The sequence below is a fragment of the Staurois parvus genome, unplaced genomic scaffold (assembly GCF_062004578.1).
Source record: "Staurois parvus isolate SC_StPar_1 unplaced genomic scaffold, SC_StPar_1.0 ptg000287l, whole genome shotgun sequence".
Classification (NCBI taxonomy): Eukaryota; Metazoa; Chordata; class Amphibia; order Anura; family Ranidae; genus Staurois; species Staurois parvus.
The window spans coordinates 7,056,832-7,068,377 of NW_028318083.1; the positions used below are offsets into that span (position 1 = coordinate 7,056,832).

The window sequence follows — 11,546 nt, forward strand, 5'->3', positions numbered from 1 at the left end:
CCACTTGTTGCAATCAAGGTATACAGAATACCATCTCTGAACGCACAACACATCGAACCTTGAAGCAGATGGGTTACAGCAGTAGAAGACCGCACCGGGTGCCAGTGTACCCATCTTCTGCTGGCTACTTCCAGCAGGATAATGCACCATGTCACAAACCTCAAATCATCTCCAACTGGTTTCTTGAACATGACAATAAGTTCACTGTACTCCAATTGCCTCCACAGTCACCAGATCTCAATGCAAAAGAGCACCTGTGGGATGTGGTGGAATGGGAAACTCTCAACATGGATGTGCAGCCGACAAATCTGCAGCAACTACATGATGCTATCATGTCACAATGGACAAAATTCTCTGTGGAATGTTACCAACACCTTGTTAACGCCTTGTTGAATCTATGCCACAAAGAATTAAGGCAGTTCTGAAGGCAAAAGGGGGTCCAACCCGGTACTAGCAAGGTCTACCTAATAAAGTGGCCAGTGAGTGTATATACAGGACTATGTCTGCCCGTACTGCTCCGCTGCAGTACATGTACTGTGGTGGGGCAGCCAGTAATTAAGGGAGTGCAATACAAAAAAACCTAAAAAAAGGGAATCTGACAGCTGAAAACACCAAAGTTTTTGGTAATTCTCCCTCCACTGTGCCATTCTGATATTCAGCCTCCTTTGTGTTTAACCCAAGCCTTACTTGGGCACAGGGTACCATGTAAGAACGGTTAACCAGAGTAGTGCTCAAGATTAACTTTTTGAATAGAATTTGCAGCCAAGGTAACATTTGGGGTATACACTTGAGTCATGTTTTGGGATTAAATTCTGAAGTGATGAACTGGATAAACTGTAAAGGTTTTTTTAGGTTACTTATTTACAATTTCGAGCATCACCTTTTTTTCAGTTTCTCCATTACATATGATTGTGAGGCTAAATGCATTTGGTATTTATTATACTCGGCAATCCCATCTTTAATAAACTTATTGTGTTTACATACTAAAGAATTTTAGTGTATTTTTTACTGAAAATATAGGTTTCGATAAACATTTTGCAAATATTACACACCCTATAAAATCTGTTCTACCAATATTTTATTGTATAGATCCTCTGCTTTTAGAAAATATATTGCTGCGGTACATGGTAGCCAATCAGCTGCACCAGGTTTTGCACTCTCTAGTTTTAGTAAATAACCCCATCATATATACAAAGTCTGATATGATTTCAACACCATATTTGGATTTTCCTAGATGTATGAAGAATGATAAACTGGTCCTGTAGCGTAGCTATCACTGGTATGCAAATCCTATACAGTATATTACTTCCTTTTATTTCCCAATAATTACAGGATTAGATGCTACAGAGAAGCTGACTTACGCAATTTCCAAACCTGGTGCTCAATTATGTCCTGTTGTAGCTCCACCTCTGTGCTTTATATGACTCCATCGATGCCTCAGACACATCTGCCTGTTTAAGTCATTTATCTCATATCGTTGCTTCGTCACAAAGACAGCAGCTTATGCCTGAGTGTCCCAGAATGGTGTAACTATATGTATAGTTACCTGGAAACATAAAAACAACATATTACAGGTGAGATCTATTATTTTATGTTACGCTTGTATAATTTAGAAATGTTTTATAATTTGCTGTTAGCTTGCAGTTCTAAACTAAAGGATTACTACTCAGAATTGTATAGGATATACAGAACATGAACTTTGTAGACCTTTATTAATGTGGGACACTGCTAATGACATAGACTATTTCTGAGTTTTTAAGACTTTTATTGGATAAGAATGGTAACATTAGAAAAGAGATTAATTTACATCTGTTTTGTATTTATGGTGATTTTAGACCCCAGTCCTGCATAAAAAAAATACAGATATACAGAAGATATACAGAAACTTCAATCACACATTATAACATTTATAGTAAACCTGCCAAGAGTATAACTCCACTTTTGCTGAAAAAAGTACAACCCTTCCCTGGTAATTTACATACATTGGAAGGATTTTAGTTAACTTCCTTGCAATTTACTACATATTACTGTTTGTTTTGGAACTCACATATTTTAAAACTCTCTTCATACAAAAATTCTCTGTGCATTCAATGACGTTACAAATGTCATTCAAAAGTAATCCAAAATTCTGTTTGCTTTTCACATTTGATTTTGGAACAAACAGATTTTCCTAAATGAAAACCACATACACTGCTAGAAATGTGTTTGTACGAGAAAAATTTTACATGCTGCTCCTTCAAATTTTCTCATCACTGAAAATGAATATCGATTTGACCCTACTAATGATTAAAAAATTGAAAAACGTCTTGAAACAAAAAAATTCTAACTAAATTCTTTTAGTGCATGGCCAGCTTAATCCTATATTACTGTATACCAACAATGTCCACAACATCTGTATACAGATAAAACATGTTTGAATTCTTTGCCAATATTAGAAAATTATAGATGGATGCACATTGAAATAGAAAGGTGTTTTTATTAACACTAAATAACAAAAAAACATTTTGTAGCAAATATACAGTATATGCTACATAACTTTTTGAACAAACTTCACTTTATCACTCATATTTCAGTTTTGGGTAGGTGCTCACTGATTAAATCACCCCTACCTTTCTGGTACTTCGACAGCAAGATCTCTGTAATCAAGTTCACATGTCTGCCTCCATCATGACCAGTCACAGGGACTGTAAGCATTAAAATATAATTTTATGATCTAACTGTTGTCAAGTATATCAGATTGTTGTCTACTGCCTATGACAAACCTGCAGATGCCATCAGGCAAAACTATTGCTACTGAGTAGGTAAGAAAAGCTTTTCACTCAACCTCTTCCCATCCAGGCCAATGTATAGATATGATATGTGTATATATATATATATATATATATATATATATATACTCTATTATTGCCAAAAGTATTGGGACTCCGACCTTTACATGCACATGAACTTTAATGGCATCCCAGCCTTGGTCCGTAGGAATGAATATTGAGTTGGCCCACCCTTTGCAGCTAACTCTTCTGGGAAGGTTGTCGACAAGGTTTAGGAGTGGGTCTATGGGAATGTTTGACCATTCTTTCAGAAGTGCATTTGTGAGGTAAGGCACTGATGTCCTACGACAAGGCCTGGCTCGCAGTCTCTACTCTAATTCATCCCAAAGGTGTTCTATCAGGTTGTGGTCAGGACTCCGTGCAGGCCAGTCAAGTGCCTCCACCCCAAACTCGCTCATCCATGTCTTTATGGACCTTCCTTTGTGCACTGGTGCGCAGTCATGTTGGAACAGGAAGGGGCCATCTCCAAACTGTTCCCACAAAGTTGGGAGCATGAAATTGTCCAAAATGTCTTAGGTATGCCGACGCCTTAAGACTTCCCTTCACTGGCACTAAGGGGCCAATCCCAACTCCTGAAAAACAACCCCACACCATAATCCCCCCTCTACCAAACTTTACACTTGGCACAATGCAATCAGGCAAGTTCCATTCCCCTGGCAACTGCCAAACCCAGACATGTCTATCAGATTGCCAGCCAGAAGCATGATTCATCACTCCAGAGAATAGGTCTCCACTGCTCTAGAGTCCAGTGGTGGTGTGCTTTACACCATTTCATTCAATGCTTTGCATTGTACTTGGTGATGTAAGGCTTGGATACAGCTGCTCAGCCTGTTGTTGTGCTAATCTGAAGGCCATGCAAAGTTTGGAGGTCTTTAGCTATTGACTCTGCAGGCAGTTGGCGACTTCTATGCACTGTGTGTTTTTTAGAATGTCTTTTCCTTTGAGCTATAGACTAATATTTGCATCTCTGTGATGTAAAAAAAAGTAGCCTATTCCCTATATAACAATATATACAGCATATTTTGTAATTCCTATAGGGTATATTGGTTAATGTGGAACTCCAGTCTGAGCATTTTTAGTTTTGGGAATAGTAGAGAAGGGCTGGAACCTTTGTCAGGTTTTTATCGCTGTTTGTGTTCCCAGGTGCAAAAGAAAATATATAAAGAAGAACGTCAAATTTACAGTTGATCCAGCAGTGGTCATTGGAACAGGAGTAGAAGGGAATTCTCCCAATTTGGATGACAAAATTGGCATTTTTCCCCTTTGGAAATTATTTTCTCACTTGTTGTCAACCAACATGTTCTGTTATGTTTTAACTTATTTTACAACCTGCTCTGCAAATTGAAAAGATAAATTTGATCTTGTAGTTATGAGTAACAGATTGGCCTTATTGTAGTTCTTATCCTAAAACAATTCACTTTTTGCTGCTGCATTATTTGGTAGGATATGAATTTCTAAATTAAATGGAAACTGAAAATCACTTTTTCATTGTATTGTGTTCCTGTAAGATTCAAACTAATTTATCATAGTTCTTCTCTAAAATTTACTATATCTATCTATCTATCTATCTATCTATCTATCCTGACTTCTGATTTACTAATAATCATTTGTGGTATTTAACACAGATGGAAGAAGAAGATACATTTGAATAACACAGTTGGAATATTTATACCAATACTAAAGAAAACATGAATGTAACAAGCATGAATGAGACCCTGGATGAACCCTCTAGTGGCTATTCGGAATATTCGTACATCCATTTCAGCATAGTGGCTGTTGTAGGACTATGTCTTTGTATTGTTGGCCTAGTTGGAAATGTTATTGTGTTTTGGTACCTACGCTTCAAGATCCCGAGAAACAAATACACAGTTTATATTATGAATCTGTCTGTAGCTGATGCCCTGTTTATTATATTTACTGCTTTGCTTTTGATGATCAATTTAAATACTATCCTTGGTACAAATCCTGGATTTATAGGGAAGGATAGCTTATATTTATTCATAGAAATATTTTATGATACTATGCAGTATTCCGGAATGTATATCCTTACAGCTGTCAGCATGGAAAGATGTAGCTCTGTTCTGTTCCCCTTGTGGTACCAAAGTCATCGTCCTAGGAACTTGTCCAGTATTATGTGCACTGCTCTTTGGATCCTTGGCTCTTTGGAAAGTCTCCTTGAGAACCTTGTGTGTACACCAGATGCTTTCAGAGAACAAACTGCAGAATGTTCAGCAGTTGAAATAATAGTTTTTGTTTTAGCCATTGGCATCTGCCTACCAATCATGGTCATTTCCAGTTGCACCTTGCTCATCAAAGTAAAGAACACATTTAAGCAGCGGTGCACACCTAAACTCTACATCATCGTCATTATTGCAGTTTTTGTATTCATCCTATCAGTTCTTCCATTTAATTTTTTGTCATTTTTAATGTTCTTCAGATTAATAGTAACAGATTTGGACACTGTTAGTTTTTTCTATACAACAATTTATTGCACAGTGCTTAACTGCATCATCAATCCCTATATTTACTTCATTGTTGGGAGGAAATGGAAACAAAAGACCCCTCACTCGATCCAGGAAGCCCTCCAAAGAGCCTTCAGGGAGGAAGATGATGAGAATGATGATTCAAACAGCAACAAAACAATTAACACATTAAGCTAAACTTACCTTACAGTTGCCTTCTAGATTTTCTTTCAGCAGTACAGTACAGCAACAAATATCTAGTTTAACAAGAAGATATGATTCATTCAGGAATTTCAGAATATGAATCTTAAAGCAGGATCTTACTTTATCAAATGGAAGTCAAACAGAACACTTGTCTTCTGAAGAGGGCAAAGACTGGAAATACTAATGATAGTTGATTTTCATACAGTATACATCTAACTGCCTGGCTTGCTTAAAGAGAACTTGTTTAGCTGGATAAAGTGCTGCTTAAACCAAACTTATTTACATTATCTAAACCTGTCCTTCGTTTACACATGTCTAAAGGGTTTCATCACGTCTCCTTGCTTTTTTTTAATTTTTACATAAAACAGCTGTACAGTTTTGGATTTGCTAACTTTTCAATATGTGTACTGTCAAATATCTTGGTTCCTATTCCATATAATCTGTAAAAGGAAAACAAAGAATCTAACTACAAAACATTTCTTCGATGGTATCTAGTTCCTACATGTCTTGCTAAAATTAATCCATCTGTGTCACCCAGCTGTTTTCGACACTGCGGACAAGAGGGTACTATGCTCCACATATGGTGGAAATGTCCTGTGGTGAATAGATTTTGGATCCATTTATTTAACTTCATTTACTCAGTAACGGGAATTAATATACACAGATCCCCTGACGTAGCCTTATTTCATCTATTGCCCACTGATATTCCTAAGAATTCAGTTAAATTAATTCTTTATATTCTGTTGGCGGCAAGAATTACTATAGCTAAACGTTGGAAACAGTCAACAATTCCGCTAGACTTGGTCAAACAGAAACTTAATTGGATTATGATTAATGATAAACTTACTAGTATAATTAACAATAATACCTCTAAATTTGAGAACACCTGGGAACCATGGATTAGGTATCTCTCTGTTATTTACTGGACTTTTGGCTGGCCCTCTTTCTTTCTTTCTCTCTTTTTCCTCTTTTTCAATTTATTCTTTACCCTATTTTACAGTTTTTTATTTAATTTCCGGTCTCTCTACCTTTGTTAACTGTTTAAGTGATAATACCCACACCTTTTTATTGATGGAATAGTTGCTTAAACTCGACCAAACCCTACTGGGGTTTCCAGTTTATTGTTCACTACATTATTGGTCGATATATTATTATGTAACTACACATTCCATGACGTTGAATGTTTTACTACGACTCATTATGTGGGTGGGTTATGTTTCCTGTATTTCTGTATATTGTTTCTACAGATTTTCAATAAAAATATTGAAATATAAAAGGAAAACAAAATCTGAAGTATAATTGTGAATAAATATTTGCAGCACACATTCTGTTCAAATTTAATTTTTTGTAAAAAAACTGAGTATACTGTATGTCTAGTCAGGTGTTTTACATCATATCCTCTCCTCTCTCTCTGCAGTAAAAGGAAACTACAGTTCCCATCAACCACAGAGAATTGTAGTGAAGGTTGGTGGGTACACTAGACCTGTACATGTTGAATGTGTCTGAAAGTCTCGGTCCGCCGACAACTGCAAATGGGGCTGATTTACATTACTGCTTCCTGGAGAAATAATTTGAGAAGGGATGTGCCAAGACAAGTGACTAGGGGAATAGGAGGCATAGCAGCCTATTTACTGCCAGCTTGCAGAGTAGCAAACTAGCATTAATTAAGACCAACTGCGAGTTTGTGTACAGTGGTATACCAGGGCAAGTTCCCTGGTTTCTACGAAGCCAGTGTCCACCTTTGTTATAGCATGCAACACAAAATGATAATTCAGCACTCCTTCTCCATGCCAGTCTGTTCTATATCAGTGTTTACATGATGCTGCTGCATTCCCTGTGCTCATTGTGGCTTCGTCCCACTCAGGCTCACTGGCTCCCCACATAGGGCTATGACTACTAAGCAGAAGTGAGGTTCCAAATACTGCATGGCATCAAAAACACTGCAGCATTGTGGAGCTATGGGTAGAGACAGGGCTGGCACAGCAGATGAGTGCTGAATTATCACTTTGCATTTGATATTTATTTTATTAGGATCATTACCCCTTTGTTTGCTTTCAGTTGTCATTGGGGAATCTTGTCTGGCAGCTGAATAGACCAGGGACGAATTATTGGTTGTTATTATACGGTTTCACAGCCCACAGTGTCTTAGCAGCCAATGCTGCTTTATGGCGGGGGTGGGGGCTGATAGAGTTTACAGTATACCACCCTTCTCCTTACCTCCATGCAACAAATTCATGTACCTGTTTGTTGATCTCTACCTGGCTTGCAAGAACCATGGAAATGATTAAAATGTCATTACTTCTAGATTTTAGGTGTTACCTCCCCCTGGCCAGTGTAGAACAATACGCAAGCAAAAGAGACAAGACCATCGTGACATAAAAGATAAAGTGTTTTATTTGTGAGACAATAGCCAAAAATATTTTTCAGTATCTGGACAGAATGTAAGCAGCTTGGTTAGGGAACAGGAAGGACGAGAAGGTTTTATTTTGAAATAGAAATCAGAGTGGACAGTAAATAAGCAGCTTGGTAAGGTCTCGATGTAAGAGAGAATCGGCCATAAATGTTGAGACACAAGGCAGGACAAGCCCTGCAGCAAACATTAGAAATTAGGCAGGTAAGGTCCAGCTGCAAAAACGTTGTGTGACAAATTTACAGTGCTGGAGCACTGGAATAGGCCAGGAGAGGTAATGGTAGCAGGAGTATTTTTTTGGGGGGAGAGGGGATAGAGAACATTTCAAAAGTTTTTAGTCTGTAGCATCAGTAGCAGGGCTTTTGTAGTCATTGGTTATCCAAATCTGGCTATAGAGCATGACCAATCTGAGATAGAAGAGATAGATGTGCTCTATCTCTAGATGGTGTTTGTCCCAACAATCATTTTGTACTGCAGAACCTGCTTGCGCACTATTACCTCCACATATAGAACCTCTACCTTTCACTTTAGGACTTCTTGACCCATTTAATAAAGGGGTTTGCCTAATCTGAATGTCAGTTGTGGCAATAGGTGGAATAAATATGTGGTGATTTGGTGCATCCTACTTTACGGCACAAGTGTGCGGTGAAATGCCATAATCAAAGGGCAGCTTTGACTATGTCAGCAGCAAGTGTATGCTGTGGACCCTGAAATATATAAAAAAAAGGCCCTAGCAAAATAAAATATAGTAGCTAAACAGGAGCAACTACAGTTGTTTCTGACACGTACCCAAAATGTTGGTCCTATAAAAGACTGTTAGGTCTCTTAAAGGTAAACATTGGGAAGGGGGTATTCAATCATATGTAATCCTCCACACTGCAGTTCACAGTAATTTAGGGCAATATAGCACAGTAAAGCAAGGTATAGCAAGTGAATCACTCTACACCGATGTAGCACTCCCACTTGGGGAGCTGATAACTGTGTCCTTCTGCCTTCACAGGCAGTACCTAAATTCACCAACCCTCCGGGGGTTTACAATTTTTTTTTGGGTTAAGATGCCCTGAAAATGTTAAGAACAGGCAGACAGTATTACACTGCAATGTGTTTGCAATTCTGTTAAAGACAGAAATGTAATAGACACAGCTTACAGATGCAACTGTATTATAAATAAACACAACTATTAAGAGAGGTTGCACTGCTGAGGGGCTTAACTGATATCAAGAGTCCATCTCTAAACCACTGGCCAGGTTTCTTGACACAGCTGGCTTTGAGGCCTCGCATTTCTGGTTGGTGCGCTCACTCCCAACAGGTAGTATTTTTAATCACAAAAGGTTAACATTATGTAGCCCTCTTGTGGGGTTGTGGGGGGGGGGTTCTGAGAAATGGCCCTCCCCAAACAGAATATTGCACTAAAGCTAAAGGTAAATAAGAGAAGCAGAGCCTTTGTTAAGTAAGGGCCCATGTACACGGGGCATTTGGAAAACTCTTCTGCATGATGGAAACTGACTGCTGGAAACCGTAGGTTACAAAACATCAGTTTAGTTGCGTTTGCATACCGCGTTTATGTGCATTTGTGTTTAGAAGCATTTTTAAAAGATAACCTCAAGAGACCTTCCCAAATGCCCAGAATGCACTGAAAAATAGTAAAAAATTAACTATTTCAGACATTTTGAGAGAAATAGAGGGAGCAGAAGCAGAGAGAGCAGTATGTGTTGAGATTACCTGTCTTTTCTGGTTGTATTCACTATGGATCCCATCATGAGCATAATGCAGCACGTTCTACCATTGTTTCCTTCACGCAAAACCTGGAACTGACTGCGCTGGTGTACTAGGTCCATTTGAATAACGTTTTGCATGCATTTTTGATGATAAAAAATGGCTCTGGACAGCATCTGGACATGGAACAGTTAAAAAACGCTTCTAAACGCAAACGCTTATAAATGCGGTTAACTGCGTTTACAAGCGTTTACACACATTTACAGGCATTTGGCATTTGAAACGCCGGTAAAATCTACTCCTGAATACAAGTTTGGTGTGTTCAAAAAACGACTGTAAACTCAATTCCCTGTAAATGACTGTTAACGACTATGTGTACATGGACACATAGGAAAACAGCTCCTGAACGTCAGTTTAGGAGCTGCAGTGTACATGAGCCCTAAAAGAGTTGGTGTGTTAATAATGTTGGCAGTGCTTACACCCAAGAGAGGGTCTCTGAACAGAGGGGATTCCCTTCCTGGGAAATTAATCAGAAATCTAAACAAAGTAATTGAGAGCAGAAGAATTACTGCAGCTGGCATATACTGTAACATTAACCATAGATGCACAACATTCTAGAAATAGTACTGGCTTTATATAAGAGGGGTTGATTTACTAAAACTGAAGAATGCAAAATCTGGTGCAGCTGTGCATTGTAGCCAATCAGCTAATAACTTTTTTTCCTTTTTTAATCAGGAATAAAGTTTATTCAACAGAAAAAGTCAATTGCAACAGCAGTGTTCCAGGATACAAGGGTGACACACTTAAATAATATAAACTTAGGTCGCAGCCATGCTAACAACATAAACTCAACATATGCAAGACTGAACAACTACAAACCTCACCAGCAGTATCTTACAATAAGCACAGAGGTGATAAGCCAGAGTAATAAACATACAACAACAATAAACACTGTCCCAAAATCCTGTCCATGAAAAGATCAGTGGGTGATAAGCCTCCAACCAGGGGTGGACTGATAACTCATGGAGCCCCCGGGCAATAGGGGATCATGGGGCCCCTGTGTCCTTGCCCAAACTCAAAAAAGCCTATGAAAAAGGTACCAGGGGCATCTCATGGGGCCCCCTACTGACTCCGGGCCCTTGGACAGTGCCCGAGTTTCCAAATGGTCAGTCCGCCCCTGCCTCCAACCAGTATCCCCACAGCTTTTCAAACTTCCCCAGGCAAACTCTGTGTTGAAAAATAACTTTTTCTAATCAGTGGGTATCTCCCATGTGGTTAACCCCTTCCCTATGGGTTGGAGAATGATCTGCCTTCCAATATTTTAGAATAAGTCTCCTGGCCTGAAAAAGTGCTTTATTTATTAATGCCACCTGGAACTCAGTTAAGTCATATTCATGTAGAAGAATGTCTAGTATGCAGAATTTGGTATCTAAAGGAATGGTGATTAAAAAGTACCATCTGAATTGTGTCCACTATTTCCACCCAATAAGAATGTAGCATCTGACTTTAGCTTGTTCAATTAAGCTGTGACAAAAAAACATGAAGTCAATTGGTTTCTATGCTGAGCTGCTCCAGATTGTCTACTCTTGAGTTTTTGTAGATTAACCTCAGAGATTAATACAGCACATACAGCCAATGTACAAAGAGGTATTATTAGCAAAGGGCTTGATAGGAGTCCTGGTGGAATTGGGCACATATACCCAGGTATAGTTATAATTAAAGATAACTGCAGGTGAATGTTGCAGCAATGTCCAACTGAAGGGGCTCCTGAGGATGATGTGGTGTCTATCTTTTGTAGTGAAGACCTGAAGACAAGATCAGTGGTCACACTGGGATCCTCCAACTTCTGATCGACCAGACTGGTATAAAACTTCTCACTGGCAGGAACTGTGGTATGGTACTATAACTGAGAGTCAGCCTATCTAC

The 11,546-nt window shown here is 38.6% G+C and overlaps 1 protein-coding gene across 1 annotated transcript; it reads left to right on the forward strand.

The window, feature by feature from the left end:
• The first annotated feature begins 1,381 nt into the window (after positions 1-1,381).
• On the forward strand, positions 1,382-6,864 carry LOC149458349 (mas-related G protein-coupled receptor member H-like). Its single transcript, XM_089682155.1, has 2 exons — positions 1,382-1,574; positions 4,454-6,864. Exon 2 carries the CDS (start codon positions 4,517-4,519, stop codon positions 5,486-5,488), a length of 972 nt encoding a protein of 323 aa, XP_089538281.1. The 5' UTR covers positions 1,382-1,574; positions 4,454-4,516; the 3' UTR covers positions 5,489-6,864.
• The last annotated feature ends 4,682 nt before the right edge of the window (positions 6,865-11,546 follow it).

Excerpts from the sequence above, each read along its gene's own strand:
- LOC149458349 (XM_089682155.1), top strand. The coding sequence starts at position 4,517 with ATGAATGTAACAAGCATGAATGAGACCCTGGATGAACCCTCTAGTGGC.